At 40.8% G+C, this 18,718-nt stretch overlaps 1 protein-coding gene across 1 annotated transcript in view; it reads right to left on the bottom strand.

Moving 5' to 3' along the window:
* Window positions 1–7,279: 7,279 nt before the first annotated feature.
* Window positions 7,280–18,718, bottom strand: part of tlcd2 (TLC domain containing 2) — a 58,507-nt gene continuing 47,068 nt past the window's right edge. The window contains exon 4 of the mRNA XM_048557238.2: window positions 7,280–12,636. Coding sequence (XP_048413195.1) covers window positions 12,259–12,636 — 378 coding nt within the window. The 3' untranslated portion in view covers window positions 7,280–12,258. The remainder of the gene's footprint in view (window positions 12,637–18,718) is intronic.

Here is an 18,718-nt window from a genome sequence, read left to right as displayed (position 1 = left end):
GTGGGGGCAAGTGTAGCATTTCCTGCGGTTGCAGGGGAAGGTGCCGGGTGTGGTGGGGTTGGAGGGCAGTGTGGAGCGAACAAGGGAGTCACGGAGAGAGTGGTCTCTCCGGAAAGCAGACAGGGGTGGGGATGGAAAAATGTCTTGGGTGGTGGGGTCGGATTGTAAATGGCGAAAGTGTCGGAGGATGATGCGTTGTATCCGGAGGTTGGTAGGGTGGTGTGTGAGAACGAGGGGGATCCTCTTAGGGCGGTTGTGACGGGGGCGGGGTGTGAGGGATGTGTTGCGGGAAATACGGGAGACGCGGTCAAGGGCGTTCTCGATCACTGTGGGGGGAAAGTTGCGGTCCTTGAAGAAGTTGGACATCTGGGATGTGCGGGAGTGGAATGTCTTATCGTGGGAGCAGATGCGGCGGTGGCGGAGGAATTGGGAATAGGGAATGGAATTTTTGCAGGAGGGTGGGTGGGAGGAGGTGTATTCTAGGTAGCTGTGGGAGTCGGTGGGCTTGAAATGGACATCAGTTACAAGCTGGTTGCCTGAGATGGAGACTGAGAGGTCCAGGAAGGTGAGGGACGTGCTGGAGATGGCCCAGGTGAACTGAAGGTTGGGGTGGAAGGTGTTGGTGAAGTGGATGAACTGTTCGAGCTCCTCTGGGGAGCAAGAGGCGGCGCCGATACAGTCGTCAATGTACCGGAGGAAGAGGTGGGGTTTGGGGCCTGTGTAGGTGCGGAAGAGGGACTGTTCCACGTAACCTACAAAGAGGCAGGCATAGCTGGGGCCCATGCGGGTGCCCATGGCCACCCCCTTAGTCTATAGGAAGTGGGAGGAGTCAAAAGAGAAGTTGTTGAGGGTGAGGACAAGTTCAGCTAGGCGGATGAGAGTGTCGGTGGAGGGGGACTGGTTGGGCCTGCGGGACAGGCAGAAGCGGAGGGCCTTGAGGCCATCTGCATGCAGAATGCAGGTGTATAGGGACTGGACGTCCATGGTGAATATGAGGTGTTGGGGGCCAGGGAATTGGAAGTCCTGGAAGAGGTGGAGGGCGTGGGTGGTGTCACGGACGTAGGTGGGGAGTTCCTGGACCAAAGGGGAGAAAATGGAGTCCAGATAGGTGGAGATGAGTTCGGTGGGGCAGGAGCAGGCTGAGACGATGGGTCGACCAGGGCAGGCAGGTTTGTGGATTTTGGGAAGGAGATAGAAACGGGCTGTGCGGGGTTGGGGAACAATGAGGTTGGAGGCTGTGGGTGGGAGGTCCCCTGAGGTGATGAGGTCGTGAATGGTGTTGTAGATGATGGTTTGGTGCTCGGGTGTGGGGTCATGATCGAGGGGGCGGTAGGAGGTGGTGTCAGAGAGTTGGCGTCTGGCCTCGGCGATGTAGAGGTCAGTGCGCCATACTACCACTGCGCCACCCTTGTCTGCGGGTTTGATGGTGAGGTTGGGGTTGGAGCGGAGGGCTGCCCGTTCTGCGGGGAAGAGGTTGGAGTGGGTGAGAGGGGTGGAGAGGTTTTCACACTGTCTTATCTCAAAATTGTAGAATTATCTTATAGTTTTTGGAACGTTTCTGGATCACAGGAAATCTGAAACGACTTGCTGCTACATATCTACCTACCAATAGGCATAACTTCTGATATCAGCCTCGTAGAATATTTTTTCCTTCTGTTTGATATTTGGACAAACCTTTTGACAGTCAGAAGACATGAACCAGGAAGACTATTGAACATTTCTCAGCTCGACCACCTCTTGCACTTCGGAACTTGACTACAGTACTCCTAGAGATAATGGGAACTGCAGGTGCTGGAGAATCCAAGATAATAAAATGTGAGGCTGGATGAACACAGCAGGCCAAGCAGCATCTCAGGAGCACAAAAGCTGACTTTTCGGGCCTGGACCCTTCATCAGAGAGGGGGATGGGGTGAGGGTTCTGGAATAAATAGGGAAAGAGGGGGAGGCGGACCGAAGATGGAGAGAAAAGAAGATAGGTGGAGAGGAGAGTATAGGTGGAGAGGTAGGGAGGGGATAGGTCAGTCCAGGGAAGACGGACAGGTCAAGGAGGTGGGATGAGGTTAGTAGGTAGATGGGGGTGCGGCTTGGGGTGGGAGGAAGGGATGGGTGAGAGGAAGAACAGGTTAGGGAGGCAAAAAAAAAAAAAATAATATAATAAAAATAATAATATAAATATAAATATATATATATATAATATAAATATAATAATATAAATTCAAATCTGATGGCTTTGACAACGTAGTATCAATCCTATTGTAAGAAATATTTATGTGTCATCAAGGGTATAAAGAAGTAGGCATTTGGACAAAGCCACAGAGCTAACTGCCATCCACCAGAACTAACAGCCCTCAGCTCTCAAGAGAGAATTGCTGGCTGTCACAGCTTCCTGTAGGTTGTAGAGAAAGCACCAGCTAAATAACAATGGGACAAATGGCAATATATAGTTAACATTCCTGACAGAAGAATCGACAGAGAAGGTACCGAACATTCCAGAAAACACGCAACTCGGCTGTACTTTGAAGAGACTAAATTCTTTCTTTTAATACGTGGGACTTGTATTTATTGGAGCCATATACCCTTAGAATCTCCTCAAGTATCCATATTTTTGACAGCTCTGTATTGCCATATTTGCGTTAGAGAGTCTGAAAACCTGAAATTCTGACTAACTTTGCTTTTCTGAAAAGAGGGATATGATAGTCAACCTGCTTGTTAAAAGAAATGAATGTCAACATGATGGTTCTTCCTTCTACCAAGTTCTCCTCTATGGAACCAAATTCCAATCTGGACCAGGGAAGCATTTGGATTCACAAAGAAGGATGATGGGGAATTCTGGTAGGTCATCTCATTCTATCAGCTTTGTAATATTTAATACCTATAGTTTAGCTGTATATTTTCTTTATTGATCCTCTAGTCACCACTGTCAAAGTGCTATCTTATTTCATAGGATGAAGTTCGATGACTTCTGTAAAAGGTTTACAACTGTTACAGTTTTGACTCTGGGGCCCGACTTTGATGGTGATGGAGGTGCAGGTAATGATGAGTTATATTAAAGGGTATTACTACTTTTCTGCGAGTGGAGGGAACTGTTATTCATATTTAAAAAGGACAGTGAAAAACATGTACTTCTTGGCTGTTAAGCCCAAATCAAGGTATTCACTGAGATGGTGGGAGGGAAGCTGAGGGTTGGGGAGGTGTTGTAAGGGGAGCAGAATTGAGCAAATCTTGAGGTCAAGGCCAGATCACACATTATTTCAGCAGGGATCAAAAATCACTGCAATGTTGATGGAAATCAATGCTTCAGAAGCATCTTTTAACCACAACAGTGCCCATTGCTAGATAAATCAGTGCATCAGGAGAAGGGAGAGGCTCCAACCTGCCACAGAGAGGTTTGGAAGGCATGTAATCAACAGAACAAGCCAGATAGCAGATCAATCATGAAGGCATGTGTTATCTGTGTATGGTTCAAAAGAAGGGCATGATGACCATGGACACTACAGCACTTCATCTTTATACCAGAGTGTGCTTGCAGGCACCTATGGGGATATCAGGCAAATTGAATGCTTTTCTATGTAACACTTCATTAGAATACTTCCTGACACTTTGTTTATCCATACAGCACATGCATACACATATGTTAAAATCAAACACTGGCACTTGCAACAGTGGCAAATAGTTTTACCAAACTGTTTTTGCGAAGATTTAGATATCACTGACTACTACATCTGCACCGAGCCATTCATGCACCTATTGACAAATCTGAAATCTACCTAAATGGCAAAGGCTGTTTTTCCAAGCCATGCTTTTTGAGTATATATGCGGACTTAAATATTCTGAACACACAGCAGTGAAGAGAAACTGCAGCCCCAACCAGCAGATATTAGAAAATCATGAGCAGTGAGCCAAGTGAACCACGTGAGATTGTATATGGGAGACAGCAAGAACTGCAGATGCTGGAGTCAGAAATCAACACAGCGTGGAGCCGGAGGAACACAGCAGGTCAGGCAGCATCAGAGCAGCAGGAAAGTCACGTTTTGGGTTTACACTCTTCATCAGGACTTCATCATCAGCCTTCATTCTGGCCAGTCCTAATGATGGGTATAAACCCAAAATGTCAACTTTTCTGCTCCTCTGATGCTGCCTGACCTGGTGTGTTCCTTCAGCTCCACACTGTATTGACTGAAGTTCTTTATCAATGGCCTGTACTTGAAAATGTACTTCCTCTGCAGTGTAAATGCAGGGATGTATGACCATGCGTGGAAGTGATACCCTAAACAAAGGCATGATGTTGACTGAGTTAATAGGTAACAGAAAACTTATTTCAAATAGATACATTTGAATTTATAGATACATTTGAAACATTTACTTTCAGGAAATTTACAGGCAATTTAATAAAATACAAAATCAATTTTTGCCTATTCATTATTTGATAAAATAAAGGCTTATTGTTCAGAATTAAACCCTGGCAAGACTTCTCATGTAATGTGAATTTGGAAGGACACAACATCTGTCACCACCCCTCAACTATTTCCCACACTACTGGTCGAGTATTTCAAAAATTATTACACATTCATGCCCTTCAAAAATTACTTTATTTTGTGCTGGAGAAATTTCCTTTTCGTCAAACCATTTATGTCAAGAATTAATTCTTTTCCACTCAATATAGTAGAGTACCATTTTTCACATGATGTAATCAATTCAGTTGTCAGAGCCAAAAATGCCATAACAAAGGAACTATTGGCAGTTTGCTTCTTCTCTTCACAGATGCTGGAAGCTTGCAGGAGGTAAAGGGTCAGTGGGTGACTGGAATTAATGCAGGTGGATGCAGAAATAATATAAAGAAGTATAGCTGCAATCCTCAGTATCCCATCACTATCTCTGCCCCAGAAGCAGGTAATAAAGAATCTCCTGTGCAAATGCTTCACTTCCCAAAATTGTTGGATGTACCTCTCAGATATTTTGCAAATTGTCACTGCGTTTGAGCTCTTCAACTTGGGTGAAGAAGTCTTTCAGAATTAATGTTGTTGATGAAATTAGTTAGGTCACTGCAGAAACAAGCTTTAAAAAAAATTGGATTGGGGTGGGGTGCAAACAGGTTGCGCCAGTGCTTTGCCTCTCGTGTTTTGGTTACACAGGTTTTGTAGGAAGCAATTAGAACAGGAGACATGAGAAGCAAGTTAGGGGTGGGGAGATAACTAACTATAAAATGTCAGTAATACAAGTGCTTGAAGATTACGTGGATGGGGTGAGGGTGGAAAAAGAATGAAATAGACCAAAAATAGAAGACAGATCAGTTGAACCAAATGGCCTGTTTCTACACTGACAATTCATTGTAATGGTGAATGAAAACATTTCTGGAATTAGAATGCCGTAAAAGGAAATAGAGAGGAATTCAGGAAGGAAAGTAAAGAATCTTTGACAAGAGCCAGATGATGGAACGAGTGTATGAAGAATATTGAAAGTTTTAAAGAAAACAACCCAGGAAATTTGAGAATTAAAAAAAAGGTGAGGAAACCGAGCAAGATGAAGGGATTTGATTAGTGTCAGTCTTCTTGCAAGTGTGCAGAGGAAAACTCCATATCTGCCAGAAAGCCCACCTTCTCATGCTCCAGAACAGTTGAATGATTTTCACGGAGTTGAACTTAGAACATCAGAAAGCAAGTTCTTGTCATTTTCTGATCAGGAAGTCCTTGCAAAAGCTGTCATAGGTCATAAAAAAGAAGCAGCATAAACAGTTAAATGGCTTATTCTTTCTCATGTGTATATGTTTTGTATAATGCCGTATCATGACTTAACTACATATAAAAATATACAACATCCAATAGAGCTTTGGAGCTTCTTAGCAGGTGCTTGTGACAGACAGATGAATACCACTGAATCTTAAGGGGCATTTTGTGTTCTTGAATGGAATAGAGGGACGAATATCAGTTTTTAATGTTAAAGATGGAGGATATGATTGGTGGTCGAATGCAATTTGTTATGACTCGTACCTGCATGCCACCTAGAATAGAAGAAAGAAGGAGAAATAAAAGACAGCATGAGAAAAATCTTGCAAACTTTTATTCCCCAGTATTGCCATTCACTATGGCCATAGCATTCCCTGCCTGTGATGGCCAGTGTGACTTTTTTTAATATTTTAAGATCCAGCATGTTTTCCTGCAGGGGAAAAACGTATGCAGGACGTTTCTGTTTGGGTTGCAATCAAATGTCAAGGCCCAGGTGTTTTTAGCACAGTTTTTTCATTGATGTTTTTTCTTTGTTTCCCATAAACATAATTGGTTTCTGTATATCTGGTAGATACTGTGTATCCTGGAACCAACAATGATCTCGCTGCAGTAATCTGTAAACTAGAAACTACAAATACTTACATTACGTTTTCAGTTTCCTTCACTTACCCAGATCAAAACACAATGTTTGCAGGCTGAAATATCTGAAGTATTTATTTTAAATGAAAAAGGGAAAGTATCAGATTTAAGTGAAAACAATTGGGTAATTAACTAATTCACCTTTGCAAAGAATTACTTATCCTTTTGAGTTGTGAAGAAGATGGGGATGCATGGCTTTAATTATTTGAAGATTGATTTTATGTCTTTTCTTAACCGTTGCATGGGGAATGAATGTGATCTGGTTATCACACAAATCAAAGCATTGTCAAATACTTGCTATAACATTTGTAGTGAGAAGAACAATCCTAGAGAAGACGACAATGAGTTATGTCACGATTACAGAGATGTATTGATCTCTGTAATAGAATGACACCCTTTCATAATCTTTTGATGGGACATATACTAGTGCAGGAGGTTGCAACTTTATTCCATCCGACAACTCAGCGCCATGTGTGGATAAAAGGGAAACTGCAGGTGTGAACCTTGACCTTCAACTTTGCCAATGTAGTAAAGCTGTCCACCTACAAAGATTAGGCTGCCTTCAATGTGACCAGGTGTTCAAGAAATTTCTCTACTTATAATTTTATTTTTCATCATACTGAAACATTTTGTCTAACTTTTTGTTCCTGTTGTTTTGATACTCTGAAATTTCAATTATTCTGATAACATCTATTCCATCAAATGAATGGCCTGTTTCCAGACATGTGCTCTCTGTCACTCTATAGATACTCTTTCAAGCAGTGAAGAAGACCATGTAGATGAGGCATGTTCTGTTCTGATATCTTTAATTCAGAATTATCGAAGGATGAACAGGAAGCTTGGCATCTCAATGAATCCTATTGGATTACAGATCTACAAGGTAAATTAAGATTTCTTAGATGGTCAAGAAAGCACATTTCTTTACCAGCAAATCTATTCAACAATGACTTTCTGTTCAGATGAGTTAGTTGATTGAGGGGGATTAAAAAAAATGTTTGGAAAGTAGCTTTCTTTCCAAATCCTTGGCCAAAAGGAAACACCTTGGTGTCTCAAAGGACACAGTAACCTCCTTCACATGCAATTACTTGCAGTGAATAATTATTAAGGTAATGCAAGATTAGTTGTGTCTGTAGAACGGTGTACTAACCAGCAACAATGCTTTATTCTTAAACAAGACAAAGGTTATTTTCTTAAAAGCTACAGCTGAAAGATACTAAGTAAAACATGGTACTGTTATTGGCTAAGAATTCATTCTATGTTATGGTTCCTGTAATTGAATAGTTGGAGGTATGACCCACAACTGGGCTGAGCAGAACAGATTTTGGGAGGGAGGTGATGTTCCTTTATTTCACATTTATGACACTGCAGTTTGTGCTACTTGGTACCCTGGTTAAATACAACAGTCCTTTGGCTGGATTCTTTGTTGCTGTTGAGAACACTATCACTGATGGTACCTCTTAAAGCTGTTCTTGGATTTCTACCTTGCGAGATGTCTCACAGCCAGTTTAACATTGACCAAAATCTTAAGATGACTGCTGTGTTAACTCTGAAAAACCATTGTTCCACAAAGCAAAATCGATTACTCTGGAATTTCCCATGGTGTCCTTTTAGACACTGTTTGCTCAGAACCTTTGATTTCTCACACCTTTGGGAGAACCAATTTAGTTGTCCGAGGGTTAAATAAACTCCAAATGTCTCCCGTTATGGATGGTGCCAAGATAACACAACAGTCTGTTTGTCTTTTGACTGATAGCAAAGCAACAAAGCCAGCCATATGACTTGTTGGAGCTATTTTTTAAAGATGATGTGTCAATTTTAAAAAAGATTAGTTTACTTTACAAAATATACTTACTTTTGTTATGCCTATGTAATTGTAACTGTGGTATTGATGCTGCTGTGTGCCATTACAATTAGGCTAAGCATTCTTTACTCAAACATAAGAGAATGTAAATTAGTAAATAACACAAAATTATTCATCTTGCAGAAGGTGATCACAATCTATTAGCTGTCAATAATCAAGCCGGGTATATTCCAATCTGCACACCATCTAAAGAATACGTTGTTAGAAAGTAGAAAGAAACAAAACAAAAGCATTGTGTGGATGTACTTGGGATAACATTTGTCTAATCCATTTTGTGATCTTCACAAAAACATCCGTTAAAACGAAGCAACTTAATTTGAACTCAAATTTTTGTTTCTTTATCGTTCCAATAGTCTTTCAACCCACAAATGGTTCTAACTGCAGAGCATTTTACACATCATAGAACGGTTTCGGATTCAGGAGCCTACGTGGCCCAGAGAAGCATAAACCTCCATAGTAAACTTGCACCAGGACACTATGCAATCATTCCAAGTACCTTTACACCAGGTGCTGATGGAACATTTATGCTACGTATATTCACTGACACTCCAATTCAGTTTCATCAGGGATTCAACCTTGTAAGAGAAGCAATGGACTGAGCTTCTGTAGGGGCTATGAGTTTTGACTAGCACACTGGTGACTGGAAGAGGACTGGAAGAGGAAGATTCTGCTGATTAGGTGATAAAAATCTACAAGCAGTTCAGTTTCATATATACATATGCTACAAATACCTATGGGATTGAACAGTTTTATGCACGTGTTAGGTACAGGTATAAACAGCAGGTACAAATAATAAGTTGATACAAAAAATTAATAGAAGCCTTAACTTTTTCACTAAGATTTCAATCATCTCACAGGCCAGTTATTTACAAGAGTTCAATGTAATTGTGATATCACAGTCAAATACAAGCTGTCTGTATACCAATTCCATGCTTAATAAAACACTAATTGAAGTATAATTTCCTACCTGGTTCTTTTATATAGATGGCCTCTGTCTTTTTTTTCCTGTGGTTTTAATTGTGGACCAAAATTGAGAAACTATTTAAAATAAAAAAATACAAGGATTGCTGAAGGACCTTTTTAAAAATGGCTCATTGGACGTAGGCATTACTGACAGGGACAGCATTTATTACCCATCCCTATTGCATTTGAACTGAGTGGCTTGCTGGGCCATTTCAGTGGGCACTTTAGTGTCAACCAGTAGGTCTGGCATCACATGTAGGTCAAATCAGGTAACAATGGCGGACTTCCTTCCCTAAAGGATATTACTGTATGTTTTTGAAAGCAAGTAACCTGACATTCATTGTATGGTGCTCAAATTTACACAGAGGCTTGAACAAGCAGCAACTGAGGTATAATTTTCAGATGAGCGGGAACTGTAAAATACATTTGGAAATTCAGCCTGCATCAAGTAGCTAATTCACCTCTGGACTAGTGACCAGTTGTCAATGCCAAAGGCCTTCTGTCTGCCAACAATTAGCAGAGGCGATGACAGAGTGGTATTATCACTGGACTGTTAATCCGGAGACCCAGATAATGTTCTGAGGACTGGGGTTCGAATCCCACCATGGCAGAAGGCAGAAGTTGAATTTGAATTCAACAAAATAGCTGGAATTAAGAAGCTAAAGATGACCATGAATCAATTGTCAATTGTTGGGGGTGGGGGGACCCATCTGGTTCACTAATGTCCTTTAGTAAATTCTTACCTGGTCCGGCCTACATGTGACTCCAGAACCACAGCAATGTGGTTGACTCTTAACTGCCCTCTGGGCAATTAGGGATGGGTAATTAATGCTGCCTAGTCAGTGACACCCTCATCTGGTGAATGAATAAAAAGAACACAACTATGATTAGTTCTCAGGGAGCCAATCAGATTGAGGATGCGAACAAGACAGTAGAAAAACCACCTGACCTCCACCAGCTCAGAAGCTCACTCTATTCTTTGCAGGAAAAGCTATTTTAATCTGAAGAAAACAAGGTTATCTTTTCTTCAGCAGTCGCTGTGCATTGTCACTTTTAATGAATGAATCAGAGATCCTTTATAATTGTGAACCAGCAAATCTGTGCCACCTCCAAACGGATGAAAGCATCCAGTGAGGAAGACTAAGGAACAGTGTTCTGATCAGCATCAGAACCATCGTAACAGCTCCTGTGAACACAGACCACTGAATAGCTTTCTCCCTCTATTCAAAACACTGGTTAGATTCAACCTATAGTACTGACTATGTCGGCAGTCCCTGAGCGACCATAGTCCACCTTGACCAAATTCTCCTCCTCACTTATTTAAAGCACATGCAGTGTGTTTGCTGTGCAAACTGCTGATACACAGTGTAGGCGTCACAGTGACATAGCATGGAGCCATATAGCAACATGTCCATCCCTTGGTCTGGGCCTGTCACTGCCTGCAAACTATCTGGATTTTGATCTGCACTAAAAAGACAGCATTTTCTGTAACTCAATTCACAGAGGATTCTTTACACCTTGCAAACTGTTTCTTTTACTCATCTACTTTAATTTCAGCCTTAAAATGTGCAAAGCTACCACGTTGCCACAAAAACATAAATCTAAAATAGGTTTCAATCCTATTGAGAGGATTTAGACTCATCCGCAATATTTAGATTATGATATTACAGGAGATACATTTCTGTTTCATGGACAATTTTCTGCTATATTTTTTAATCAACAAAGAGAGTCCACTAAGTTGAGAAGAGGTGGTTCTAACAAGATCTTTGGACTTCATAACAGTCACAACTGTGCCCAATATCCAGAAAGTCAACATCACTGCCTTCAGATGAACAAACTTGATGCTGAAACAGAACACAGACTACAGTCAGGAGATACTCATCTGGACTAACCAGGATTGACTGTTCCTGTCATTACTATAACATTACTTGCAGATTAATAGGCATTAAAATAAATATTTCAGATTTAACATTTTTTGGATTACATTCTACATATTATAAATTTGGAAAATATTTTTAAAAACAGCCTATGGACTGATCTCAAAACTAGCAGTTCACATTTTAGTCCTGTAAGAAATGTGAATGTTGCGCACAACAAAATTATTTCACATTAGAGTAAAAACTGACTATTTTCTGCAACAATACATCATTACTACAAGCCCTGTTATTGTTTTAAAATCAACAAATATTACAAAGGCAGTCAAAAACAGTGTAGGTGGTTATTGATATTATAAATATACAAGTATATATGAGTAGGTAAGTATTGACAGATTATAAATATATTACAGCTTCTGAAGCTGTGTACATTCAAGATGATATACTTTCAGATGTCGTCATTGGATCTGCTTAGAGTGTATCCTACATCACTCACACATGATTCCTATATAGCTATTTGAAACATGCATTACTATATATAAAATTTAGTAATGCCCATAAAACAGGTGTATAAAATGAAGATGTTTAGTAACAAAATCTCACACTTTGCATAAGTAATCAAATGGATTCATTATTTTCGATGGGCTACTGTCTCATTTCACAGCTCATTAATTTGACATGCTTATGTTTAAATCAACACATTTGAGAGGCTAGCTAAATCACTGTTAATTAGAGGCATTTCTTTGATAACTTACCAAATTTTCAGCATCAAAACCATCATGGAATTATTTAGAATGAATCCTCTCGGGAGTAGTAACAATCATTGCAGAATTTAACAACAAACACTAAGAGCTCAATAACTTGCCCAATGCAGTTTGAAGCAAGATAGTGTAAGATTACCGTATTTTATTCTGTAGCGCATTTAACTGCATTTCTTTAAAATGTGTAGGAAAAAACATTTTAAAATTTTGTATCATTTTCATTGTTTCATTTTACCGATAACATCATTAGATTAAAAAACTTTTGAAAATGTTAGATACAATTTTTAAAAATATATTTACAATTAAGCCCATCGGGTTATCCAGAATTACATTTAAGTGAATGGGACCATTAAATTCAAAGGAGCGAAAGGTCCTTGTTCAGCTCCTCCTTCAGAAATCTCAGCACCAGTACCGGGGAGGAAACACTGCTGCAAGTTTTACTTCTCCTTTTCCTTCTTCCCTTCCCAGCTAGATTTCAGAAAGTCACTTCTTAGCAGTCGGCAAAACAGCACAATATTCATCAGAGTCATTATGGCCATCCCTACACTCCCGATGCTGTAGTTTATTAGAGGTAAGTTGTCGCGGTTTAGAACAAGCCAGCGTGTCATCCAGGCCAGTGTGGTAATACGGAAGATAACATAGGTTCCCAGATTGATGATGCTGTTAAGGCGAAAGCAAGTGGTTTTGTTCATGTTGGCCATCAGAAGAATTTGCCTCAGGTGCAGGAAGATGGAGTTGATTTCAACCAGTAAAGCTACGACCGCAAACCCAACATAGCTGCAGAGGCTCACAGAAATTCCAAAACAAGTAATTACCTAGGAAAATAAACAACATTTCAGTATTTTGGACTTCACACAAATCAGGATCCCTCAAAGGCTTCAGGAAAACCAACAGCATAGACCATTCAAATCGGTGTGTTTTGTGGCTAATCATAGAATCTTTTGGCTTTTTCTTTTTGCTGCCATCATGGCCGGAAAGATTTCGATAAGCACCAAATCTATAATTGAGTATGGTAGGTAAAAGGAAGGTGTTGAAATACAAATAATTAATAACTTTTTAAAAATTTCTATGTTATTTTCCTATAGAAGAGACACTGCAATAAGCAATGAATGCAGGCCCACTGGATGAAATGAGATTTCAGAATTAGAGACTTACACCAAAGCAGCTATTAGGAAGGAATTCTTTGAACAATTGATCAGACTAATTAATAGGTTAAAAACACTGATATAAAAGAAAGGCCAAATGTTACAGTGGGAGAGCTAACAGAGAAAGAAACTTGATGAGGATTCAGGAAATGAAAATCAAGTTTGACAATTTTATGAGAGTTCTTCGATGGCACAATAAGCAGAGTAGAAGAAGGGGAACAGGTTGATATTTTGTATGTTGAATTTCCAAACAGCATTCAGTAAGGTGCTACATAAATGGTTACGACAAAAGTATAATAGTTTGTGCTGTTGGAGGTATTAGCCAATAACATTAGCCTGGATAAAGATTGGCTAATTAACAAGAAACAAAGTCAGGATAACTGGATCATTTTCAGTTAGGCACTTGGTAGTCAGTCAATCACAAGCATTCACTTCCTCCACCACTGATGCTCAGTAGCAGCAGTATGCACTATCTACAAGATGCACTGCAGAAAATTCACCAAACATCCTCAGACAGCACTTTCCAATTCCACAACCACTTGCATCTAGATGGACGAGGGCAGCAGATACATGGGAACACCACACTGAGTCAAAATCCGGGAATTCCCTCCCTAAGGGCATTGTGGTTCGACCCACAGCATGTGGGATACAGCAGTTCAAGAAGGCAACTCACCACCATCTTCTCAAGGACAACTTGGGACAGGCAATAAATGCTGGCCAGCCTTCAACACAAACACGTGCCACAGGGATCAATGCAGGGGCCTCAACAATTTTAAAGCTATATTAATGATTTGGATGAAGGAAGTGTATGGTAGCCACATGTGATTATGATACAAAGTTAAGTCTGAAACCAAGTTGTCTGGAGGATGCAGAGTCTGCAAAGGGATGTTGTTTAATTGACAGAAGAAATTAGTAGATGGAATACAATGTAGAAAAATGGGAGGTTGTCCACTTTGATGGAAAAATTGCAGAAGCAGAATTTTTAAAAAATTGTTCACAGGATACAAGTACTGTTGGCTAGGTCAGCTTTTCTTCTCTCAGAATTGCTTGTCTTTGTTCTCTCCCACAGAGAGCAGTGGAGGCAGTGTCACTGAATATATTCAAGGATCAATCAAATTTTTGACTTAGAGGGGAGTCGGAAGTTATGGAGAGTAGACAGTTACATGGAGTTAAAGTCATAATTGGATAAGCCATGGTCATACAAAATAATGAGGGTGACTCAAAGGATCAAATGGCCCACTTCTGCCCTTTTTTAAAAAACATTCTTTTTGATTTTTTACGTGTTAGTCAATTAACAAAGTTAACATGCTGGAGATAAAAGTAAAATCTCAAGCTGGAGATAAAATCAAATGAACAATGCTGAAAATAAAACAGTAAATGCCAGAAAGATGCCGTTATTAACTTCCAAGGAATGCATTCCAACATCTGAATAAAAATCTTCACCCCAAAAATGTAAAACAAACCTCTTTTTTCAGATTTCCATTTTTTCTCTCTCGTGAGACCTCCACTTGGAATACCATGAACAAATTTGAGCACCATACTTTAGGAAGGATATGCTGGCCTTGGTCGGAATACAATTTAAGTTTACAGGAATGATGCCAGACTTCAGATATTACATTACGAGAAGAAATTATACAAACTAGGCCTGTTTTTTGAGAATTTTAAAATTTGAGAGTTTAACTGATCAAAGTCTTCAAGATATTAACAAGAAAAGACAAGGTAGATAAGGATAAACTATTTCCACTGGTTAGGGATTCTAGAAATAGATGGCATAGTTTGAGAATTAGGTCCAGGCCATTCAGGAGAAATGTTATGAAGCATTTCTACACATACACTGCTTGGTAGGTGTTTGGAATTACCTTCCACAAATAGCAATGGATGATGAATCAGTTGTTGATTTTGAGTCTGGAGGTACATAAATCTTTGTTAAGCAAATGTATTTAGGAATATGGGCCAACGGCAGATATAGAGAGTTCGGCTACAGACCAGCCATAATTCCATTCAATGTCGGAACAGGCTCAAGGGGCTGAATGGCCAACATCTGTTTCATTGTTTTTCTAATTCCAACTTTACTTTTTTTCAATGTAATTTGCATCATATTTTATTCCCTCGTGCAGTCCAGTCATCCATAGGTTTCAAAATAAAGCCATTCATGTATAACAGGCTCAGCTGTTGAACACTAATTGTGCAATCAAACTGAAGTGTTCAATTAATTACAGTATTGTATTGTATTACACAGCACTTGCTGAGGGATTAGTCTCTAACCTTAAAACAATCGCAATCTTTCCTTGCAGCAGCTGTGCAACATAATGAATTGCTAGTTTTTGTCAGTAGTGTGTTATGCATGATAAATAAAACTAGTAATTTTAACCAGCACCAATGCTTTGACAAATGAGTTACAAGCATGTTATTAATAAGAAAGTAATAGCTGAATCTTGACATTAAACAACTCATCTACATCATTAAGAAGCACTAGTAACTAAACCTCAACCATTTCAAAGAGAATGCTACTTCATTTAAAACAGAGACAATTAAATGATTATGAGAATAACAAACTTTCTAGAACATGCAAGTCGGAGCTGAAAGAATTATTTTATTTGTCCACTAAGAATGGAAGTTTTCAGAAACAGCATTCTTCAGATCAAATCACTTGCTTTCGTAATGCTCACTCTTTTTGTATTAACTTAGATGCTGCCAGCCTTTATCTACTTAACACTGCTTTCTTAGAGCACAAGGTCTTCAGTGATAGGCTACCAGCCTCTGTGTGTTGCATTGCTTTATACAGCGGGAGAGGCAGGCAGCCCGAGATGGTGGGAAGCATTGAACAGTATAGGAGGAGGACATATTGCTGTGTTGCACCATGTTATGTTAATATCACACCTTGCAGGATGTGCCAGCACTACGTGTGCTTCAAGCAAATGGCCTTTTATGAATGTCAAAAGGAAGTAATTCTTAATGGGTAAAAGGGGGACTATGTGGTGGTACTCTATTCCTGACCAGTCAATCGAGATGTTTGTCCAATTCCAGTCTGGGGATCAGATTAAACTGAGACAAAGTGAGGGGTTGGGTATTGTGTGAGGGTATGAAAAAGCATTAATGATGATTCCAGAGTAGGAGAGGTGATGGGGTATCCTTGTTGAGTGAATAGGAAGTGCAGAGAGCAGGAAAAGTCAGCAGTTTAGGAGGATGATGTGGAGGCCTACCAAGCGGACCTGATGCATGCTGTAGAGAGAGGTGTAGTCCATAAGCCTTGATGAGATGTGTGTGCAGTGGCAAAGTTGGCATGAGTGGCACTGTGAGTGTGATGAGGCAGAGACAAGATGGTAGCACTTACCCTTGCAGAGTGCAGAGGATTACTGGCCTTTTTACTGCATTGCTGGTTGTTCTGCTTTAGCCAGGGCACAGCACTGACCTGGCTCGGGCTGGTAGCAAGGGCTTATGTGACAGTGTGCAGGAAATGGGTTGACCATTCTCTCCACCATCCCTCCCACCAATGACCCTGTCCACAAAGCTAGAAAAGTTCTCTATTACTCTGGACCATGTCTTTGAAAACCAGAGTGTGAGGGCCAGTTTCCAGATTGCAGCATTTGAAGTGATGTGCTCTTTATGAGCACAGGAAAGCAATGGTGAGGAGTGATATTTCTCATACAATTCTTCTGCCTTATTAATAGCGCAATTGGGTTCCTGGGTGCCTTCCTCTAGTAGAAACAGACTAAATCTGCCCAACCTATCCCCAAAAGAAAAACCAGCTCATTCCAGGTATCAATCTAACAAGGGTTTATTGAACAGACTGCAATGTATTTACATACTCCCTTAAAACGAGCAAACCAAAACCATATATAATACTGCAGAGTGTTACCGAACAGAGACCTAGAGGTTCAGGTGTACAGTTCCTTGATAGTGGAGTTGCCGTTAGACAAAATGGTGAAGGCACTGTTTGACATGCTTACCTTCATTGTTCAGAACATCAGGTTTTGGAGCTGGAACATCGTGCTACAGCTATACAGGACAGTGGTGAGGCCACTTTTGGAATATTATGTAAAATTCTGGCCTCCCTGCTACACGAAGGACATTGTTAAACTTGACAGGGTGCAGAAAAGATTTCCAAGGATGTTGCCAGGACTGGAGGGTTTGAACTTTAGGGAGAAGCTGAAAAAGCTGGTGCTTTTCTCCCACTGAAAGTTCGCAGGCTGAGGGGTGACCTCAGAGAAATTTATAAAGTCATGAGGGGTATGGATAGAATGAAGAACTAAGGTCTTTTTCTCAGGATAGGGGAGTCCAAAACTAGAGAACGTAGGTTTAAGGAGAGAGGGAGAGAGAGAGAGAGAATATATTTAAAAAGGGCCTGAGGGTAACTTTTTCCACACAGCAGGTGCTGTGTGCACGGAACAAACTTGTAGAGGAAGTAGTGGAGGCAGGTACGTTTACAAAACTTCAAAGACATCTGGATGGGTCTATGAATTGGACGGTAATAGGAATAGGAAGGTAATAGAGGGTAAGAGAGGGCTCTGAGCCAAATGCTGGGAAATGGGGCTAGGTCAGATAAGGATGTCTGGTCAGCATGGAGGAGTTGACTCAAGGGGCTGTTTCCGGGCCCTATGACTCCATGTGATCGCAGCTGTATAATTGACTAACTGTTCAATTCCTTTTCTAATAGAGGAGAATATTCCTTTAATTTTGATTCACTATTATACCTGCATACTAATTTTGTGGCTTTTACACTATTACACCTAAACCTGAGTGTACCTCTGAATTCCATAATCATTCTCTGTTTAAGAAATATTACTTTACTTTGTTCTTTCTGGTAAACCAAACAACTTCATCTGCCAGATTTTTGCCCATTCACTCGGCCTTATCTTTGATAAATTCCTTATGGCTTCATCACAATAGGTAATCCAGGTGTGGCCTCAATGCTCTAAATAATTGCAGCAAGACAGCTAGTCACTTCACGTCAATCATCTCGCTACGAAGGCTAAGATACAAACTGCTTTCTTTACTGCCTGCTACATCTGCACACTTACTTTCAGCACCTCGTACCTAAGGACACCCAAGTCTTGTTGAACATTGATAACAAAGTGTGGAGCTGGATGAACACAGCAGGGTTCTGAAATAAATAGGGAGAGGGGCGGGGGCAGAGGCGGAACAAAGATGGATAGAGGAGAAGATAGGAGGAGAGGAGACAGACAAGTTAAAGAGGCGGGGATGGAGCCGTAAAGGTGAGTGTAGGTGGGGAGGGGACAGGTCAAGGGGGCGGGATGAGGTTAATAGGTAGGAAATGTGGGTGTGGCTTGGGGTGGGGGGTGCGTAGGAGAGAGGAAGAACAGGTTAGGGGGAGGTGGGGACAAGTTGGGCTGGTTTTGGGATGCAGTGGGGGAGGGGAGATTTTGAAGCTTGTGAAATCCACATTGATACCATTGGGCTGCAGGGTTCCCAAGCGGAATACAAGTTGCTGTTCCTGCAACCTTCCGGTGGCATCGTCATGGCACTGCAGAAGGCCCAGCATGGACATGTCGTCTAAGGAATGAGAAGATGAGTTGAAATGGTTCGCGACTGGGAGGTGCAGTTGCTTAATGCAAATCGAGTGTAGGTGTTCTGCAAAGTGGTCCCCAAGCCTCTGCTTGGTTTCCTTGATATAGAGGAGGCTGCAATGGGTACAGCGGATGCAGTATACCACATACGGCAGATGTGCAAATGAACCTCTGCTTGACGTGGAAAGTCTTCTTGGAGCCTGGGATGGGGGTGAGGGAGGTGG

This window comes from Stegostoma tigrinum, chromosome 27, assembly GCF_030684315.1.
Source record: "Stegostoma tigrinum isolate sSteTig4 chromosome 27, sSteTig4.hap1, whole genome shotgun sequence".
In the NCBI taxonomy this organism is placed as follows: Eukaryota; Metazoa; Chordata; class Chondrichthyes; order Orectolobiformes; family Stegostomatidae; genus Stegostoma; species Stegostoma tigrinum.
Note: the sequence above shows the minus strand (reverse complement) of the source record. Positions and strands in the feature narration are given on the sequence as shown.